Source organism: Equus asinus, chromosome 20 (assembly GCF_041296235.1).
Source record: "Equus asinus isolate D_3611 breed Donkey chromosome 20, EquAss-T2T_v2, whole genome shotgun sequence".
Taxonomy (NCBI): Eukaryota; Metazoa; Chordata; class Mammalia; order Perissodactyla; family Equidae; genus Equus; species Equus asinus.
Window position 1 is genome coordinate 51,781,520 of NC_091809.1, and position 23,000 is coordinate 51,804,519.

At 37.8% G+C, this 23,000-nt stretch overlaps 1 protein-coding gene across 1 annotated transcript in view; it reads right to left on the reverse strand.

The window, feature by feature from the left end:
• Positions 1–3,325: 3,325 nt before the first annotated feature.
• The window catches only part of DLAT (dihydrolipoamide S-acetyltransferase), a 39,510-nt gene continuing 19,835 nt past the window's right edge, over positions 3,326–23,000 (reverse strand). The window contains exons 11-14 of the mRNA XM_014855451.3: positions 8,808–8,923; positions 4,955–5,117; positions 4,262–4,398; positions 3,326–3,674 (exon numbers count right to left, since the gene is read on the reverse strand). Coding sequence (XP_014710937.1) covers positions 3,545–3,674; positions 4,262–4,398; positions 4,955–5,117; positions 8,808–8,923 — 546 coding nt within the window. The 3' untranslated portion in view covers positions 3,326–3,544. The remainder of the gene's footprint in view (positions 3,675–4,261; positions 4,399–4,954; positions 5,118–8,807; positions 8,924–23,000) is intronic.

The window sequence follows — 23,000 nt, forward strand, 5'->3', positions numbered from 1 at the left end:
CCCAGTGTTTCGTTGGTTCGAATCCTGGGCGTGGACATGGCACTGCTCATCAAACCACGCTGAGGCAGCGTCCCACATGCCACAACTAGAAGGAACCACAACGAAGAAAATACAACTATGTACCGGGGGGCTTTGGGGCTTTGGGGAGAAAAAAGGGGAAAAAAAATAAAATCTTTAAAAAAAAAAATGCAGAATGTACTTTTCAACTCCTATACATCTAAGTTGTCAAACGGCTGTTCAATACCAAGCTATCAACTTTCCAATTTATATCACAAGTAAGCAAGGTTCATTTCAAACTTTAAACATCCCTTAATCGTCTTTTCTAGATACAAAACAGCTTCCTTGTAATTATTGGTTTCTAGTTCAACATAAGGTCTTTAAATGAGGTCCTTCTTAATTTTAAAGCTTTTTAACTTTAGAAACTAATGTTGTATGTGTAATAGAAATAACTAATATATGACATTTAAAAACAAATATAATTTTCTTAAACCTGGCCTGGATCTGAATTCTCCTAGCAATAGAATAGTACATCATCAAAGTTTTCCACAAGTGTATAACGTCCTAAAATTAACAAACCTATTATATTCTCATCCCTCATAAAACTTGGAATGCTTTCATCTTTCCTTCTACAAAATCGCTGTCAAATCACATTCCTAGAAACTCCCATACCTCCCCACGCAGAACTAACTGAATCATCTACTCGTGCAGTCACAGCACTTAGGTGTTACTTGTGTCAGCAGCTATGTGCCTGTACACTCATTACTAAAGTGCGTATCAAGATCTAACAACGCTTAAAGTTAAAATGTTAAATTGACAACCGATTTTGCAAAACATGTCACATATTATTTCAATGGATTTTATATTCATAAAAACATATCTCACCCTCCCTACAAAAAGCAAAACTTTGCCCAAGAGCATTAACTAATGAACTGTGGAGTAAATTTGAATTGTATCAAGTTTTTTCCTCAAAATTGGAAATTATTTGAGATGGACATTAATTATCTTTGATTTAGGAAATTTTTCTACAAACTTGGTTTTAGAGGGATTATCAGCAGTGATTATATTCCCATGTATTCCAGGGCTTGTGCATTACTAGGTAATGAGTATTCCTTGCAACACATTCCTGTCATCTCGCGTTGGTCAACTCCTCTTGTAACCATGCCTTGGGACATCATATCTTCACTCACTCAGGACTGGAGTTAAATATCTAACAGAGCTACACCCCAACACGAGGTGCTTCAGTAACTCCTTGAGCTTAAACTATCCTCCTAAACTCAGTCCTTATTTTACCAATTCTAGAAAACCAAAATGTATCAAGAGCTTATATGTACATAGCTGTCCCTGGTCTTAATCATTTAATGTGAAAAACAATTACCAAAAGATCAAAAATTAGGCAAGACACATTAGAAATATACAGTTTAAATTTTTTTTTTTTAATATTGGCACCTGAGCTAACCTTTGTTGCCAATCTTCTTCTTTTTCTTTTTTTTCTTCTTCTCCCCAAAGCCCCCCAGTACATAGTTGTATATCCTTGCCGTGAGTGCCTCTGGCTGTGCTATGTGGGATGCACCTCAGCATGGCTTGATGAGCAGAGCCATGTCCGCACCCAGGATCCAAACCGGCGAAACCCTGGGCCGCAGAAGTGGAGCACACGAACTTAACCACTCGGCCACAGGGCCAGCCTATATAGTTTAATTTTTAAACAATCTAATTTGAACCAAAAAACACTACTTCTAACTTTTTTTCTTTCAGTTCTGGTAAGAGAAATAGAATGAATCCAGATTTAAATTATAGCTCAGATTTTTAATTCAGAACAATTTTTATTAGAAGGAGTTTTTATTTTTCTATCAAGGGAACAACAGAGCCATAAGCATTAGCAAAGAATGAATTGTTTTTGAAGTTTCATGTATTTGAACCAGATGTGGCTCATATTGACGATGGTCCCCTGTGATAAGCTTGTTCCTTCTGCATAATCTTCAATTCAAGCTAAAATTACTAAATACTGAAAAATCAGATTAATGTATTGAATTGTCTTCATAATAATACAGCAAGGATGTTTGCGGAATATACGGAGTGTCACTTGTGCACCATGTAATAAAAGATTCAACACTGAAAGACCTAAATTTCAGGGGATAGTCCACGTAGTACATATACAAGGAAGCACTGGTCAGATTTATTTTAAATAGTCATAAACAATTCCACGTATTTATTGAAACATATCAATTCAATAGAAAGTCTGGAATTGTAATAATGTTCCCAATTCATTTTTATTATCCTAAATATCACCTCCTCCTTCCTCGCCACAGAAGAAAGGCAAATTGTAACAAAATAGAAAAAAATATTTAGGCTGATAAGGAAGCATGCAACCTAAATAATTTTTTCTCTGCAATAGGATTTTAGGACTTTCTTATTTTACATGAGACAACACTGGGGTGGAAAAACACAGAACACTTTTTTTGTACACATTTAATATTTTTTCCTTTATCCAAGTAGACATGACCACTTTGTTTTGGCCATGATCTTTTAGCACTCCAAACTGTTCACCAGTGTATCTCTCCCCCTCTTCTTTTCAGACAGGACTTGGTGATAAATGGACTTTGGCACATACCTCACTAGAAATCATATTTTACATATGTACACTTATTCCATAGTTACTTGACACAGTTTGCCAAAGTTATTTGAGTAATAAATTCTGGTAATTAAGTTCATTTGCAAGTAACCACCAGTTAATCTTGGAGGAAAAATTCTACTTTCACAACTTCTCTCAGTTAAATTCTATAAGAATATTCTTTTATTTGGAGATAACTGTGGAATTCTGCTCTCAGAATTATACATTTAAGTTGTTTACATAACTACCCATACAAATTCTCACTTATACCAAGTAGCTGGTTTATATTTATATCTTCATCTCAAGAGGGGAAAACAACCATTTCAGGATTCATAGAAAACTAAAGAACAGTTGATTTAAGAGGTCTAAGAAAATGGTGACTTTTAAAATTTCACTTATTTTCCTTTAAGTTCTCTACCCTTCCTATCCCTGATAAACCAAGATCATGTAACAGAAAAATTTAAATTAGGGTTAAATTCCAAAATCAAGCTTCAATTCAAAGAGAATTCTCTTTTCCAAGAGAACTAATTTTCCTGACTTCTCTTTCCCTCAAATCTAAGCAAAAGATGTGAGGCAATTAAATTTCAAAACCTCAAGGTTTCATCCAGGTTACTTTTCGAACCTGTCTCAATAGGGAACCACAATTCTACTTCTATATTTCCCAGTGGAAGTACTTATCACCAAAGGGCTAGGCCACATGTCCCTTGACTAGGAGTACACAGCTTAAAATCTGGTGTTTATTAAATGTGCACAATATTTGAGTGTAATTGGCATTTAAAAAAATTCAGTAATGCACATTACAAATAACTTATCCGGACAGACTCAAAAATAACTGGTTAACTTTAAAATAAAAAGAATACCTGTTTAATAACATATTTATATCTTGATAAGAATGAACCAGTGTGACCTGGGAGAGTCTAGAAATTCTTGGGTTAATTATAACAACATAGTGATAGGTTTTTCAAGGTACTTTCTAAACTCAGCAAGCCATTGGGCTCCAACTGCTCCATCCACAACCCGATGATCACAACTGAGTGTAACAGACATCATGCTAGCCACATCAAATCTAGAAAAAGATAAAAACATTATTAGGTATTCTGAAAGCAATCACTAGATCTGCCAGTAACCAGCCCAACTGCCAACTCCTACTCTTAATCCCAACCAGGTATCACCATTTTCCACCAAGTCTTCATGTCCTGTATACCTCTAGCTCATATTAATAGCCTGAAGAAATAGAGCAAACAGCCATCTGGAGCGTGGGTCAGCGAACTACAGCCCACAGGCCAAATCTCACCAAATGCAGGTTAATTAGGATTCATTTATGTATTCCCTATGCTTGCTTTCACACTACAATGGCAGATAACTGCAACAGAGACCACATGATCTGAAAAGCCTAAAATATTAACTATCTGGCTCTTTAATAAAAAGTATACTGACCCCTGACTTACAGTAAATAAGGTCTCCCATCTCAAATAGGATTAACTACATTTAGTAAAATAAGAGATGCTGCCCTGAGAAACTTCATTCTATACTTACGTCTGACTCTACCTGAAGCTTCAATATGCCATGCCAATAACTGTAAAACTGAGACTCAAGAACAGGTGTAATGTAATGAAAATGAGCTTACAACTCCCTCTCCATTTTGGCACTCACCCTTTTTCATTATCAGCTGGAAGCAGTCTATCCTCTGAAGCACCAATTGCCAGAATACATGCTTGAGGTGGGTTAATAATAGCAGAGAAGTTCTTAATTCCAAACATTCCTAAATTGGAGATTGTAAAAGTGCCACCCTTGAAAAGAGATTAAAAACAGATCACGTTAATTGCTCGTCAACATAAATAAGAAAAAATGACAACTGTTTGTGAAAGACTTTAAGATAATCTTTTACTCTAAGAAGGCCTCTGAACTGTCATAAGAAAGAAAGAGAGAAAGAAAGCAAAGGAAAATGGAATATGAAGTGATGGATACGTTAATTAGCTTGACTGTGATCATTTCACAATGTATACATATATCAAAATGTCAAGTTGTACACCTTAAATATACACAATTCCTATTTGCTAATTATACATTAGTAAAACTGAAAGAAAAAAAAAAGGCCTGAATGGAATACACTTTACTGAAAATATGCAACATTTACAATTTGAATAAAAGTCAATTGTGTGGCACATTAGTTGGAAAACATCCTATTTTCAGCTTTTGACAGGCTACTCAATTTTTATTTTCAGGACCTTGTGCCAGTGAGAATACAAGGTAGAATCAAAAGGTGTAAATCCATTAAAAGCATAATGGTAACCTTAAAAACAACACAGTTCTTAACATTCAGAAGGTTAATAAATAATACCTTACCTGGAATTCGTGTGGCTGTAGTTTACCCTCTCGTGCTTTGGTTGCTAAGGAAACAACATCATTAGCAATGGTTTCCAGTCCTTTTATATGTGCATTAAATACAATAGGTGTGATGAGTCCTGCAGGAGTACTGACTGCAACGCTGATATCAACAACATGATTTCTATTTAAAAAGAAAAAAAAGAGATCTCAATAATTATCAACAATGTTTATTAGGAGCTTATGTGTCAGGTTAAGCAAGAATATTGATATTTACTTCAGTTTGTGTACTGCTCAGCCAGAGAGATATCTTTCCTGTTTTTACATTTTGCTGTGCCCTCTCCTTGGTCTGCACTTTTTTAAATGAATGAGAAATGTGTTAGTAGGTTGGTTTCACATGCACTCTCTAATTCCCTGCCTCCTCTGCCTTGACTAACACATGGGTGTAGGTGGGGAAAAAAGGCTCAGAGCATTCAGTGAGAATTAAAGAGAACTCCTTGGATTGTGAGATGAAGTGTTTGGCTGCAGTTGAGTCTGCAAGCAGAGCTTGAGCAGATGAAAGGAAGAGTGAAGGGAAGGAACTGCATTCTGGGAGAAACAGGAGAGCTAAGGATGTAGGGTGGTCATGTCTCAGAATATAAAAGTAGGATTCCTAGGGCCAGCCTGGTGGCTGAGTGGTTAAGTTCGTGCATTCTGCTGCGGCGGGCCAAGGTTTCACTGGTTCCAATCCTGGGCACAGACATGACCCCGCTCATCAGGCCATGCTGAGGCAGCGTCCCACATGCCACAACTAGAAGGACCCACAACTAAAAATATACAACTATGTACCAGGCGGCTTTGGGGAGAAAAAGGAAAAGAAAATAAAATAAAATCTTAAAAAAAAAAAGTAGGATTCCTAATCTTTTTCTACACCAGGGCACCTTTGCACTGGAGTTCCTTCTCAGAATACATTTTTTTTAACACAGAAAATAAAATGCTCAAATTACCAGAAAATCAAAAAACTACACTGAAAATCAGATATCAAACTATTCAAAAAACAAAAGTGTGATATATGTGCTTCTGTATTAATAACAAGATCTTGCAGCAGGTCTAATAATAGCTATGATTTTGAAGTGATGATAAGTAAAACAATATATATTTTTTTTAAACATTGGCACCTGAGCTAACAACTACTGCCAATCTTCTTTTTTTTTTTCTTCTGCTTTTTCTCTCCAAATTCCCCCAGTACATAGTTGTATATTTTAGTTGTGGGTCCTTCTAGTTGTGGCATGTGGGACGCCACCTCAGCACGGCCTAATGAATGGTGTCATGTCCGCGCCCAGGATCCAAACCAGCGAAACCCTGGGGCCACCAAAGCAGAGCGCACAAACTTAACCACTCGGCCACGGGGCCAGCCCCAGTAAAACAATATTTTGAGACATGTGCAACAACCACAATGTGATATCAAAATAATGTTACTGGTTACCAGCACAAGTACTGTTAATACCTCTTTTTTTTTTTTTTTTAAAGATTTTTTTTTCCTTTTTCTCCCCAAAGCCCCCCCAGTACATAGTTGTATATTCTTCGTTGTGGGTCCTTCTAGTTGTAGTATGTGGGATGCTGCCTCAGCGTGGTTTGATGAGCAGTGCCATGTCCCTGCCCAGGATTCGAACCAATGAAACACTGGGCCGCCTGCAGTGGAGCACACAGACTTAACCACTCGGCCACGGGGCCAGCCCCTGTTAATACCTCTTTTATTCTCTACATTTATAATAGGAGGAAAAGCTAGATTTCAGTTGCAGGTTAGTGGAAAAGAATGATTTTTTTCCTCATCCAAGTTGCCAAACTCCTGAATTATATCCACATCTCCTTGGGGTCTGTTTAAGGGCCCCTGCTAAAGTGTTCTGCAATCGAGAAAAAGTTAAAACTTCACAAGAAGGAAGAACTCCAGCTCATTCTAGGCACAAGCTTTAGAAGATTACAGCTACCAAATCCCTCAATGTGCCCAAGCTGGCCTGATGGAGCGGGCTTTTGTCACTTGCAAACATAGGGACCTGCTCTAGCAAAAGTGTGTGACCCTTAGCAGCTACCACAGCTGTGCTCTGGTTAAGGTACCACATGGCAAATAACTTCTTTCTTAGTAAAATTATCTTGTTATTACAATATTATCTAAAAATCTTCCTCATAAGAGAGTACAGATGGTGTTTCCTATCTTGTTCACCACCGAATCCAGCAAACAGTACATGTTCAACAAATATTTGTTGAATGGCTGTATGAACAAACGAATGAAGGGCATTTAGTAAGAATTAATGACTAATTCATAGAACTTGCTTTGCAACCTTGATCCTTTCATCTAAGTAGTGTTTCTTCAGATATTCTTAAAAAGTTAAACATATATTTACCCTATGACCCAGCAACTCCACTCGAAGGAATCGACTGAGAAATGACAACATGTCAACACACAGAATTGTATGCAAATGTTCATAACAGCCCTCTAAAAGATAAGTCTATGTTTTAATACCAGAATCTATCAATGTGACCTCATTTAGTAAAATGGTCTTCACAGGTATAATTAGGATCTTGAGATGAGATCATCCTGGACTATCTGGGTGGGCCATAAATCCAATGCCAAGAGTCCTTATAAAAGATAGAAGATAAGACACAGCCACAAAGAAGGCCATGTGAAGATGGAAGGAGAGGTTGGAGCTATGCAGTCACAAGCCAAAGAGTGCCTGGAGCCACCAAGGAAAAAGAATCAGCAGATTACCCGGTATGTGTGACAAGACTGCAAAATGGTTTAAAGTTCTCTTGGGGAGTTTCAGAAAAATTCATGATAAGTACAGAGAAAACTAGCTCCCTCATAGGCAATCATTAATATCAGTTAGGTGAGTATTCATGGTATTTACATATCTTAGTCATCAACAATATTTTCATTGGAATAAAAATATTAACACTGAATACTGATTTATTCAAAATTTGTGCTACATCAACTTGGTAGGATGATGGTGTGTATGTGTGTGTGTGCGCACACACACGTAAGAAGAACACAACACAGCTAAATCTTAATCTTCTTTAACAATAAGTCAGTTGGTGAAGTAAAACATGAAAAATTCATAAAAGGCAACAGAAAAATGTTATTTAGAAATATGAAGGTAAATATCAGAAGAAATAATAGTTTAAAAGTTGTGTTTGCATCTTGGGAGTAGAGCTCAGATTACAGGTCAAGTTGGTCACTGTAAACCATGGAGCAATATTCTAAAGTATATACTATTCTTTTAATAAAAACTAAGTTAATAATAATACAAGAGCCTACACAGTAGAAAAAGCCTAGGCTTAGGAATCAGAATTCTGGTTCCAATCACAATCCTGCTACTTACTAACCTATTAACTCAGGGAAAGTTACTTAACTCACTGAGCCTCAGTTTCTTCATCTAGAAAATGGATGTGAAAGCACCTAACTCATAAGGTGGTCATAGGATTAAATGAGACAAATGTGGAAGACACTGAGCACCATGCCGGTCACACGCCACCATAATATTAACAAATACTGGATTTTGGTTGTTTTCAATTTTGCTCCCACCCCTCAAGTTCAGCAGAACTAAAAGGTGAACAAAACCCATTTCAAGCCAGCTTTGTGAGAGTCATCATCAACTTAATTATACATATCTGTACAGTTATCTCCCTTTGCTAAACTCATATAAAGAATTTGTAGTCTCTACTAACTAAATTTAGCACTATCTCATAAATAGTTTTATATTGTTTTCAAACTGTTTTACCTACAGAACTCACGTTCCACTCTGTATTCCATTTTTCCTTACCTCCTATACTCCTAGTCATATATAATGCAAGAAAACTGCTGATGAATATATACCTTCCCTACTAGTGTTATACTTACTGTCTTATAACTGTGTCCAGCCAAGAAGAATTTGCTTCAGGAACTTTTAAACATGCTAAAGCTGAAGCTTTTATGATGAAATCATTGACGGAAATTTTGCTTCTTCCTTCTAACATCTGCAAAGATAAGAAACCATTGTAGTTTCTTAAATTCTCTTCCCAAAGACTGAAACTATATAATCTCAGGGGGTTAGGGGAGGACACACACATACAAATGTTCTGAGGTGGAAAGGATGAAATAAAACCAAAAGTTGGTTCTTTCATCTTTTTAAATTTAGGCCTTTGCAGCTGTTAAGCTTTCTGCTAAGCACTGCTTTAGCTGCATCCCATAAGTTATGGTATGTTATGCCGTCCTTTTCATTTATCTCAACAAAACCAAGTTGGTTCTTTGAAAAGAACAACAAATGCCAAACATTTAGGTAGAGTGACAAAGAAAAAGAAGATTCAAATTCCTAAAATCAGAAACGAAGTAGGGGACATTACTATCTACCTTACAGAATTAAAAAGGATTACAGGTAATACTATGGAACAAACGTATACTAACAAATTAGATAACCTGGGTGAAATAGACAAATTCCTAGAAAGATAGAAACTACCAAAATTGAATCAAAAATAAACAGAACCACTGAATGGATTTATAACTAGTAAAGAGACTGAATTGGTAATTAAAAAACTGGAAAAGCAACATTTGAAAGCCTAGACCCAAATGGCTTCCCTGGTGAATTCTATGAAATATTTAAAGAATTACAATCAATTCTTCACACACTCTTCTAAAAAATAGTGGAGGACAGAACACTTTCTCACTTATTCTATAAGGCCAGTATTGGCCTGATACCAAAAGTAGACCAAGATATCTCGATTAAAAACAAGAAAAAAACCCCTACAAATCAACATGCAAAAATCAGTTGCATTTCAAGGAGTGATGTCAGCATCATGGCAGAGTGAGCTCTCCCCATAAACTCTCCCCTCTAAGATACAACGAAAAGGACATTCATATTCCAACAGAGGACATCCACACAACACAAAAGGTGAATGAGAGACCCACACAGCCACACACATTGGAAGGTGGAGGTGCTGGAGCACCACCCCCAAGGAAGTGATACAAGGTAAGAGAAAGCTTCTCTTTCTGCTTGAAGGGAAGCAACTCAGTGACTCCATGTGGTTCCACAAGAAAAGGGGGGAGAGAGCGGTGGCCCTCCGCAGGAACACCATAGATCTCTGAGGTGCCTCTCAGCCCAGGGGAAAGCCCCACACAGAGGTGACTAGCTATTGTAGGGGTGTCTTCATCAAGCCAATGCTCCAGGAGAGCAGATATCAAGGGCAGAGCAAGAAGCCCTAAGACTGCACAGAAGAAAGAAAGCGCCCCAGCACCTGGGAGCTGTCCTGCAGATTGCAGCAGGCTCCAAATACGCAGTTCTTGACTCCAACCCAGTGGCAAAAGGCGGAAGTGACAATGAAATACTACCATAATGTGGAGGCACATATCCATGCCATCTAGCAGTATGAAAAGACATATTAAATCTCCAGACCAGAAGGAAAATGATAACTGCCCAGAAATCAACCCTAAAGACACAAAAATCTATAAACTACATGACAGAGAATTCAAAATAGCTATCATTAAAAAACTCAATGAGTTAAAAGAGAATGCAGATAGTTCAACAAATTCAGGAGCTACCCCACAAAAGAGTTCAAACTATAAAGAACAACAAACTAGAAATATTGGAGATGACAAAAACAATGGATGAGACAAAGCAGAACATGGATTCCCTGAACAAGAGACCTGATATCATGGAGGAACGAATCAGCAATATTGAGGACAGAATTCTAGAAACGCTCCAGATGGAGAGAACTAAGACTAAAAAGAAATGAAGAAAGTCTCCAAGAAATATCTGACTCACTTAGGAAATGTAACATAAGGATTATAGGTATTCAAGAGGGAGAAGAGGAGAATGGTGCAGAAAACTTGTTCAAAGAAATAATAGCGGAGAACTTCCCAAACCAGGGGAAAGAGATGGAAATCCACGTGAAAGAGGCCAACAGATCTCCTACTGCAAGGGAAATACTAGCGAAGCTGGCAAAAGTCAATGACAAAGAAAAAATACTAAGAGCAGCAAGGCAGAAGAAAATGATGCACAAAGGACAAAGGAAATCCTATCAGGCTTTCAGCAGATTTCTCAGCAGAAACATTACAAGCTAGGAGAGAGTGGAATGATATACTCAAATCTTTGAAAGATAGAAACTTTCAGCCAAAAATACTCTATCTACCAAAAATATCCTTCACATATGATGGAAAAATAAAAACTTTCCACAAGACCCTAACCCACTACAAGAAATCCTCAAGAAGGCCCTCATACCTGAAAAGAAGAGAAGGGGTTACAGAGCCCTGAGTAAGGAGATAAATAGGCACACAAGATCAGAAAATTGTAGCTATCCATCAGAACAAGTTAGCAAACACTCAAGTAAAATATTAAAGGTAAAGGGAAGGAAAAAAACAAAAACTAAGATAATCTTGTAATTTTAAACACAAACTCACAACACAAGATGGAATAAGATGAGACAAAAACAACTTAGGCTGGGGCCAGCCCAGTGGCACAGCATTTAAGTGCACACGTTCCGCTTTGGTGGCCTAGGGTTTGCTGTTTCGGATCCTGGGTCCCGACATGGCACTGCTTGGCAAGCCATGCTGTGGTAGGCATCCCACATATAAAGTAGAGGAAGATGGGCATGGATGTTAGCTTAGGGCCAGTCTTCCTCAGCAAAAAGAGGAGGATTGGCAGCAGTTAGCTCAGGGCTAATCTTCCTCAAAAAAAAAAAAAAAAACTTAGGAGGGGAAGAGGAAGGTGATTGAGTCAGCTTAGTCTAAGGAGATAAGAGGTCATCAGAAAATGGACTATCTGATCTAGGAGATTTTGTATACAAACCTCATGGTAACCACTAAACAAAAAAGCAGAACGAGAGGCAAATAATAAATAAGGAGAAAACTAAGAAAGCCAGCATAAAAAACTACCCAACTGAACTGGTAGTCCAAAACACACAAGATGAGTAACAAAGGAAATGCAAGAGAACCAGAAAACAAGTGATAAAATGGCAGCATGAAGCCCTGATATATCAACAATCACTCTAAATGTAAATGGGTTGAATTCTCCAATACAAAGACATAGAGTGGCGAGATGGATTAAAGAACAGGACCCAACAACATGCTGCCTCCAGGAAACACACCTCAGCTCCAATGACAAACACAGGCTCAGAGTGAAGGGATGGAAGACATACTCTAAGCTAATGGCAAACAAAGGAAAGCAGGTGGTGCAATACTTCTAGCAGACAAAGTAGACCAAAATAAGACAGGAAGAGAGACGAACAGGGACAGTATATAATGATCAAAGGAACACTCCACCAAGAAGATATAACACTTTATAAATATCTGTGAACCCAACACAGGAGCACCAAAGTACATCAAGCAACTATTAACAAATCCAAAAGGAGACATTAACAACAACACAATAATAGTAGGGGATCTCAACACTCCACTCACATCAACGGATAGATCATCCAGATAGAAAGTCAATAAGGAAACAGTGGAATTAAATGAAAAACTAGGCCAAAGGAACTTAATATAGATATATATAGAACACGCCATCCAAAACCAGCAGATTACACATTCTTCTCAAGTGCACATGGAACATTCTCAAGGACAGACCATATGTTGGGAAACAAAGCAAGCCTCAATAAATTTAAGAAGACTGAAATCACATCAAGCATCTTTTCCAACTATAACGCTATGAAACTACAAATTAACTACAAGAAAAAAGCTGAGAAAGGGACAAAAATGTGGAGACTAAAAAACATGCTACTGAACACCAATGGACCACTGAAGAAATTAAAGGAGAAATCAAAAAATATTTGGAGAAAAATGAAAATAAAAACATACCATACCAACTCATATAGGATGCAGCAAAAGCAGTCCTAAGAGGAAAATTCATCACAATACAGGTTCACCTTAACAAACAAGAAAAATCCCAAATAAGCAATCTCACAGTACACCTAACAGAATTAGAAAAAGAAGAATAAACAAAACCCAAAGTCAGCAGGAGAGAAATAATAAAAATCAGAACAGAAATAAATGCAATTGAAACAAAAAAGACAGTAGAAAGGATCAATGAAACAAAGAGCTGGTTCTTTGAGAAGATAAACAAAATTGACAAACCCTTAGCCAGACTAAAAGGCACAAGAAGAGAGAAAGCTCAAATAAATAAAATTAGAAATGAAAGAAGAGAAATTACAATGGATACCAAAGAAATACAAAAGATTATAAGAGGATACTATGAAAAGCTATATGTCAACAAAATGGACAATCTAGAAGAAATGGATAAATTCTTAGACTCTTACAACCTCCCAAAGCTGAACCAATAAGAAATAGATAATCTGAATAAACAAATCACAAGTAAAGAGACTGAAACTGTAACCAAAAACATCCTAAAAAATAAAAGCCCAGGACCAGAGAGCTTCCCTGGAGAACTCTACTAAACAGTCAAAGATGATTTTAATACCTATCCTTCTCAAACTATTCCAAAAAATTAGGTAAGACAGAACACTTCCTAACACATTCTATGAGACCAACATCACCTTGATACCAAAGCCTGACAAGGACAACATAAGAAAGGAAAACTACAGGCCAATATGGCTGATGAACATAGATGCAAAAATCCTCAACAAAATATTGGCAAACCAGATACAGCAATACATCAAAATGATCATAGACCGTGATCAAGTGGGATGTATACCAGGGACATAGGGATGGTTCAACATCCGCAAATCAATGTGATACACCACATTAACAAAATTAGGGATAAAAACCACAAGATCATCTCAATAGATACAGAGAAAACATCTGACAAGATCCAACATCCATTTATGATAAAAACTCTTAACAAAATGGGGATAGAATGCAAGTACCTCAACATAATAAATGTCATATATGACAAACCCACAGCCAACATCATACTTAATGGGGAAAAACTGAACGCCATCCCTCCAAGAACAGGAACAGGACAAGGATGCCCACTACCACCACTCTTATTCAACACTGTACAGGAGGTTTTGGCCAGAGCAATTAAGCAAGAAAAAGGAATAAAAGGAATCCAAATAGGAAACGAAGAAGTAAAACTCTGGCTGCTTGCAGGCAACATGACTTTTTTTTTTTAAAGATTTTTATTTTTTTCCTTTTTATCCCCAAAGTCCCCCAGTACACCATTGTATATTCTTAGTTGTGGGTCCCTCTAGCTGTGGTATGTGGGATGCTGCCTCAGCGTAGCTCGACGAGCAGTGCCATGTCTGCACTCAGGATTCAAACCGACCAAACACTGGGCTGCCTGCAGCAGAGCATGCAAACTTAACCACTCGGCCACGGGGCCAGCCCCAGGCAACATGATTGTATAAATAGAAAACCCTGAAGAATCCACTGGAAAACTATTAGAAATAATCAACAACTACAGCAAAGTTGCAGGGTACAAAATCAACTTACAAAAATCAGTTGCATTTCTATACTCTAATAACAAACTAACAGAAAGAGAACTCAAGAATACAATCCCACTTACAACCTCAACAAAAAGAATAAAATATCTAGGAATACATTTAACCAAGGAGATGAAAGAGGGACCAGCACGTGGCCAAGTGGTTAAGTTTGCATGCTCCACTTCAGCAGCCCAGGATTTCCCCAGAATCTACACCTATGTACTGGGGGTCTTTGGGGAGAAGAATTAAAAAAAAAAAAAGATTGGCAACAGTTGTTAGCTCAGGTGCCAATCTTTAAAAAAAAAAAAAAGGAGGTGAAAGACCTACACAATGAAAACTATAGGACATCACTGAAAGAAATCGATGAGGACATGAAGAAACGGAAAGATATTCCATGAACATGGATCGGAAGAATAAACATAGTTAAAATGTCCATACTACCTATAGCAATCTACAGATTCAATGCAATCCCGATCAGAATCCCAATGACATTCTTCATGGAACTAGAACAAAGAATCCTAAAATTCATATGGGGTAACGAAAGACCCTGAACAGCTAAAGCAATCCTGAGAAAAAAGAATAAAGCTGGAGGCATCACAATCCCTGACTTCAAAATGTACTACAAAGCTATAGGAATCAAAACAGCATGGTGCTGGTACAAAAACAGGCACACAGATCAATGGAACAGAACTGAAAGCCCAGAAATAAAACCACACATCTATGGACAGCTAATCTTTTGACAAAGGTGCTAAGAACATACAATGGAGAAAAGATAATCTCTTCAATAAATGGTGTCGGGAAAACTGGACAGCCACACACAAAAAGTAGACCATTATCCTATGCCATACACAAAGATAAACTCAAAATGGATCAAAGACTTGAAGGTAAGACCTGAAACCATAAAACTTCTGGAAGAAAATACAGGTAGTACACTCTCTGACTTTGATCTTAAAAGGGTCTTTTTGAATACCATGTCTTCTCAGACAAGGGAAACAAAAGAAAAAATAAACAAGTGGGATTTCATCAGACTAAAGAGCTTCTGCAAGGCAAAGGAAACAGGATCAAAACAAAGACAACCACCAAGTGGGAGAAAATATTTGCAAACCATTTATCTGACAAGGGGTTAATCTCCATAATATATAAAGAATTCACACAACTGAACAACAAAAAAACAACCCAATCAAAACATGGGCAGAGGATATGAACAGACATTTCTCTAAAGAAGATATATAGATGGCCAATAGGCACGTGAAAAGATGTTCAACATCACTAATCATCAGGGAAATGAAAATCAAAACTACAATAAGATATCACCTCATACCCATTAAAATGGCTATAATCACTAAGACAAAAAATAACAAATGAAGAGGTTGTGGAGAAAAGGGAACCCTCATATGCTTCTGGTGGGAATACAAACGGTGCAGCCACTATGGAAAATAGTATGGAGATTTCTCAAAAAACTAAAAATAGAAATACCATAAGACTCAGGTATCCCACCACTAGGTATCTATCCAAAGAACTTGAAATCAAAAATTCAAAGTGACTTGGGCACCCCTATGTTCATTGCAGCATTATTCACAATAGCCAAGATTTGGAAGCAACCCAAGTGCCCATCGACCAAACTGGATAAAGATGTGGTATATGTATACAATGGAATACCACTCAGCCATAAAAAAGGATAAAACCATCCCATTCACAACAACATGGATGGACCTGGAGGGTATTATATTAAATGAAATAAGCTAGAGAAAGACAAACACTGTATGATTTCACTCATATGTGGAAGATAAACACACGGACAAAGAGAATAGTTTAGTGGTTACCAGGGGGAAGGAGCGTGGGGGGTTGGGCAGAAAGGGTGAAGGGGAGCACTTATATGGTGACGGAGAAACAATAATATACAAGTGAAATCTCACAATGTTGTAAACTATTATGAACTCAATAAAAAAAATCAGTTGCATTTCTATACATTGATAATGAACTGGCAGAAAGAGAAGTCAAGAACACAATCCCATTTACAATCACAACAGAAAGAATAAAATACCTAGGAATAAGTTTAACCAAGGAGGTAAAACACCTAAACACTGAAAACTATAAGACATTATTGAAAGAAATCAAAGAAGACATAAAGAAATGGCAAGATATTCCATGCTCACGAACTGGAAGAATAAACATAGTTAAAGTATCCATAGCACCTAAAGCAACCTACAGATTCAATGCAATCTCAACCAGAATCCCAATGACATTCTTCGCAGAAAGAGAATAAAGAATCCTAAAATTTATATGGAACAACAGAAGATTGTGAATAGCGAAAACAATCCTGAGAAAAAAGAACAAAGTTGGAGGTATCACACTCCCTGAATTCAAATCATACTACATAGCAATGGTAATCAAAACAGCATGGTACTGGCAGAAAAACACACACACACAGATCAATGGAAAAGAATTGAGAGCCCAAAAATGAAACCACACATCTATGGACAGCTAATCTTTGGCAAAAGAGTCAATAATGTACAATGGAGAAAGGAAAGTCTCTTCAAGAAGTGCTGTTGGGAAAACTGGGCAGCCACATGCAAAAGAATGGAACTAGACCATTGTCTTACACCATACCCAAAAATGAACTCAAAATGAATTAAAGAATTGAATGTAAGACCTGAAACCATATAACTCTTAGAAGAAAATAAAGGGGGTACACATCAGTCTTAGCAGTATCTTTCTAAATACCATGCCTACTCAGGCAAGACAAACAAAAGAAAAACAAATAGGCCATCGGATTAAAAAGCCTCTGCACAGCAAAGGAAACCATCAACAAAACAAAAAGACAACCCACCAACTGGGAGAAAATATTTGCAAATCACATAGCTGACAAAGAGTTAATTTCCAAAAAGCACATACAACTCAACAACAAAAAAATGAACCACCTGATCAAAAAATGGGCAGAGGATATGAACAGACATTTCTCCAAAGAAGATATCTAGATGGCCAATAGACAAATGAAAAGATGATCAACAGGGGCCGGCTCGGTGGCACAGTAGTTAAGTGTGCAGGTTCTGCTTCGGCGGCCTGGGGTTCGCTGGTTTGGATCCCAGGTGCAGACATGGCACCGCTTGGCACGCCATGCTGTGGCAAGCATCCCACATATAAAGTAGTGGAAGATGGGCATGGATGTTAGCTCAGAGCCAGTCTTCCTCAGCAAAAAGAGGAGGATTGGGGAGAGGGGGCAGAGCAAAATGGCGGGGTGAGCTGACCCGGGATTCTCTCCCCTCCAAAGTAGAACGAAAGATTGGAAGAACTGAATTTCAGAGAATAAACATAACGCCAGCTCGTTAGAGACCTACAATACCAAGAAGGCGGAGATCCTAATCCTTGCTTACACCTTCGGAGGCGCTGGAACGGTAGGAGAGAACATCGCTCCCTCCCATAGAGTCTGCAATCGCTGTGGGACGGGTCGGGAAGGAGCGGGGGAGGGGCCGCGCGACTGGGGGATCATCCGCTGATTCAGTGGAGACCCGCTGACGGGGGAAAGCTTCCGTCCCCGGGGACCCCATAAATCAAGGGCCTTGGGAGACCAGAGAACAGAACTGATCTGAACCCAGACCGGTGCGAGTGAGTAACAGCCCCTCCCCCCTGCCGGCAAAGCCAGTGGGCGCAGCCGTCTTGCCCCAAGGCAGAGAGCTCATAACACGCGGCTCTTGACCCCCATCTAGTGGTGACAGGCTGTAACTGCAACTGAATTCTACCACCATGGGAAAAAACCGCTCCTCTACCATCCAGCAATTTATAAAAGCCCCAGACCAGAAGGAAAACAATAAAAACAGAGAATTAAGTCCTGAGGACTTGGAATTAGGTAAACTAAGTGATAATGAATTCAGAGCAGCTATAATCAAAAAACTCAATGAGGTAGAGAGAAAGAGAAACAAGCCGAGTTCTGGAGTTACTTCACAAAAGAGATTGAAATCATAAAGAAGAATCAAACAGAATTACTTGAGATGAAAAACACAATGGACCAGATAAAACAGAATACAGATTCCCTGAATGCCCGTGTAGACAACATAGAGGAGAAAATTAGCATAATCGAAGATAGACAGGCTGAATGGTGCCAGACAGAGGAAGAGGAAGAAAGAGAACTAAGAATTAAAAAAATGAGGAAAATCTCTGAGAGATAATGGATTCAATGAAGAGTAAGAACATAAGGATCATAGGAATTCCCGAGAATGTGGAAAAGGAAAATGGAGCAGAAAGTGTGCCTAACGAAATTATTGAAGAGAACTTCCCAAATCTAGGGATCGACGGAGAAATGTGCGTAGAGGAGGGTTTTAGATCTCCTAGATTTGTCAATGTAAAAAGACCTACTGCAAGGCACATAGTAGTAAAGTTGGCAGATAGGAAAGAGAAGAAGAGAATACTCAGGGAAGTAAGGAAACAAAAAGAGAATAACCTATAAAGGAGCCCCTATCAGACTGTCAGTGGATTTCTCTACAGAAACCCTACAAGCTAGGAGAGAATGGAGTGATATATTCAAAGCTTTAAAGGATAAAAATCTTCAGCCAAGAATACTCTATCCAGCAAGAATTTCCTTCAGATATGAGGGAGAAATTAAATCTTTTCCAGACAAACAAAAGTTAAGGGAATTTGTAACTAAAAGCCCTCCATTACAAGAAATCCTCAAGAAGGCTCTCATACCTGAAAAAAGAAAAAGGGAGAAAGGGGACACAATCCACAGACTAGGGAGACCGATGGATAGAACCAGAACAGGATAGCAAATATTCAACTATAGCATTAGGGTAAAGGTAAGGAAACTAACAAAACAAGGATGATCTTAGCACTCTACTACAAATTAATAAGACAAGTTGGAATAAAAAATGAAAATAATTATTTAGGAGGGGAAGAGCAAAGGGTCTAAATCAGTATTGGTCAAGTAGGTAAGAGACCACCAGAGAATAGACTATATTATACAGGAGATTCTAAATACAAACTTCAAGGTAGACACTAAAATAAAGTACAGAACAGAGTCACAAATCATAAATAAGGAAAAATCTAAGAAACCCAGCATAAGAAATTGCAGTATTAAATGGGTAGTCTAAAGCAAACAGGAAAAGAAACACAGGAAAACAAGATAATGAGTGACAGATTAACAGCATTAAGTCCACATGCATCAATAATCACTCTCAATGTGAACGGATTGAACTCTCCAATAAAAAGACACAGAGTGGCAAAATGGATTAAAGAACACGATCCAACAATTTGTTGCCTCCAGGAAACACACCTCAGCCCCAAGGACAAACACAGACTCAGGGTGAAGGGGTGGAGGACAATACTTCAAGCAAATAGCAAAGAAAAAAAGGTAGGTGTTGCAATTCTCATATCAGACCAAGTGGATTTCAAAATAAGACAGGTAAAGAGAGACACAGAGGGACAATATATAATGATTAAAGGGACACTTCATCAAGAAGAAATAACGCTTATAAATATCTATGCACCCAACACAGGAGCACCAAGATTCATAAAGCAACTATTAACAGACCTAAAGGAAGATGTTAAAAACAACACAATAATAGTAGGGGACCTCAACACCCAACTCACATCAATGGACAGATCATCCAGACAGAAAATCAACAAGGAAATAGTGGAGCTGAATGAAAAACTAAAACAATTGGACTTAACAGACATATATAGATCACTCCACCCTGAAAGAGCTGAATACACATTCTTCTCAAGTGCACATGGAACATTCTCTAGGATAGACCATAAGTTGGGAAACAAGGCAAGCCTCTACAAATTTAAAATAAATGGAAATAATAACAAGCATCTTCTCAGATCATAGTGCTATAAGGCTAGAAATTAATTACAAGAAAAAAGCTGAGAAAGGCACAAAGATGTGGAGACTAAACAACACACTACTGAACAAGCAACAGATCACTGAAGAAATTAAAGAAGAAATAAAAAAATACCTGGAAACAAATGAAAATGATAGCATGCCATACCAACTCATATGGGATACAGCGAAAGCTGTATTAAGAGGAAAATTCATCGCAATACAGGCACATCTTAACAAACAAGAAAAATCCAAAATAAGCAACCTTAAAGCACACCTAACTGAACTAGAGAAAAAAGAACAAATGAAGCCCAAAGTCAGCAGGAGAGAAATAATAAAAATCAGAGCAGAAATAAATACTATTGAAATGAAAAAGGCAGTAGAAAGGATCAATGAGACAAAGAGCTGGTTTTTTGAGAAGATAAATAAAATTGACAAACCGCTAGCCAGACTTACAAAGCAAAAAGGGAGAAAGCTCAAATAAACAAAATCAGAAATGAGTGAGGAGAAATAACAACACACTCTGCAGAAATACAACAGATTATAAGAGAATACTACAAAAAACTATATACCAAAAGAATGGATAACCTAGAGGAAATGTATAAATTCTTGGACTCCTACAATCTCCCAAAGCTCACTCAAGAAGAGGCAGACAATTTGAACAGACCAATCACAAGGAAAGAGATTGAAACAGCAATCAAAAACATCCCAAAGAATAAAATCCCAGGACCAGATGGCTTTCCTGGGGAATTCTACCAAACTTTCAGAGAGGATTTAATACCTATCCTTTTCAAGCTATTCCAAAAAATTAGGGAAGATGGAACACTTCCTAACACATTCTATGAGGCCAACATCACGCTGATACCAAAACCTGATACAGGACACCACGAAAAAAGAGAACTACAGGCCAATATCGCTGATGAACATAGATGCAAAAATTCTAAACAAAATTTTGGCAACCAGAATTCAGCAATTCATCAAAAGAATCATACATCATGATCAGGTGGGATTCATACCAGGGACACAGGGATGGTTCAACATCTGCAAATCAATCAACGTGATACACCACATCAACAAACTGAGGAATAAAAACCACATGATCACCTCAATAGATGCAGAGAAGGCATTTGACAAGATCCAACAGCAATTTATGATAAAAACTCTGAAGAAAATGGGCATAGAAGGAAACTACCTCAACATAATAAAGGCCATATACGACAAACCCATAGCCAACATCATACTCAATGGGCAAAAACTGAATGCCATCCCCCTGAAAACAGGAACGAGACAAGGATGCCCTCTATCACCACTCTTATTTAACATAGTACTGGAGGTCCTGGCCAGAGCAATCAGGCAAGAAAAAGGAATAAAAGGAATCCAAATAGGGAGGGAAGAAGTGAAACTCTCGCTGTTTGCAGACGACATGATCTTATATATAGAAAATCCCAGAGAAACCATTGGAAAACTGTTAGAAGTAATCAACAACTACAGCAAAGCTGCAGGGTATAAAATCAATTTGCATAAATCAGTAGCATTTCTATACTCAAGTAATGAATCAACAGAAAAAGAACTCAAGAATACAATACCATTCACAATCCCAACAAAAAGAATAAAATACCTTGGGGTAAATTTAACTAAGGAAGTGAAGGACCTATATAATGAAAATTACAAGGCCTTTCTGAGAGAATTGGATGATGACATAAGGAGATGGAAAGACATTCCATGTACATGGATTGGAAGAATAAACACAGTTAAAATGTCCGTTCTACCTAAAGCAATCTACAGATTCAACGCCATCCCAATCAGAATCCCAAGGACATTCTTTACAGAATTAGAACAAAGAATCCTAAAATTCATATGGGGCAACAAAAGACCCCGAATTTCTAAGGCAATCCTGAGAAAAAAGAACAAACCGGGAGGCATCACAATCCCTGACTTCAAAACATACTACAAAGCTACAGTAATCAAAACAGCATGGTACTGGTACAAAAACAGGTGCACAGATCAATGGAACAAAATTGAAAGCCCAGAAATAAAACCACACATCTATGGACAGCTTATCTTTGACAAAGGAGCTGAGGGCATACAATGGAGAAAAGAAAGTCTTTTCAACAAATGGTGCTGGGAAAACTGGAAAGCCACATGTAAAAGAATGAAAATTGACCATTCTTTTTCACCATTCACCAAAATAAACTCAAAATGGATCAAAGACCTAAAGGTGAGACCTGAAACCATAAGGCTTCCGGAAGAAAACGTAGGCAGTACATTCTTTGACATCAGTATTAAAAGGATCTTTTCGGACACCATGCCTTCTCAGAGAAGGGAAACAATAGAAAGAATAAACAAATGGGACTTCATCAGATTAAAGAGCTTCTTCAAGGCAAATGAAAACAGGACTGAAACAAAAAAACAACCCACTAACTGGGAAAAAATATTTGCAAGTCATATATCTGACAAAGGCTTAATATCCATAATATATAAAGAACTCTCGCAACTCAACAACAAAACATCAAACAACCCAATCAAAAAATGGGCTGGAGACATGAACAGACATTTCTCCAAGGAAGATATACTGATGGCCAATAGACACATGAAAAGATGCTCATCATCACTGATCATCAGGGAAATGCAAATCAAAACTACACTGAGATATCACCTTACACCCGTTAGAATGACAAAAATATCTAAAACTAATAGCAACAAATGTTGGAGAGATTGTGGAGAAAAAGGAACCCTCATACACTGCTGGTGGGAATGCAAACTGGTGCAGCCACTATGGAAAACAGCATGGAGATTCCTCAAAAAATTAAAAATAGAACTACCCTACGATCCAGCCATCCCACTACTGGGTATTTAGCCAAAGAGCTT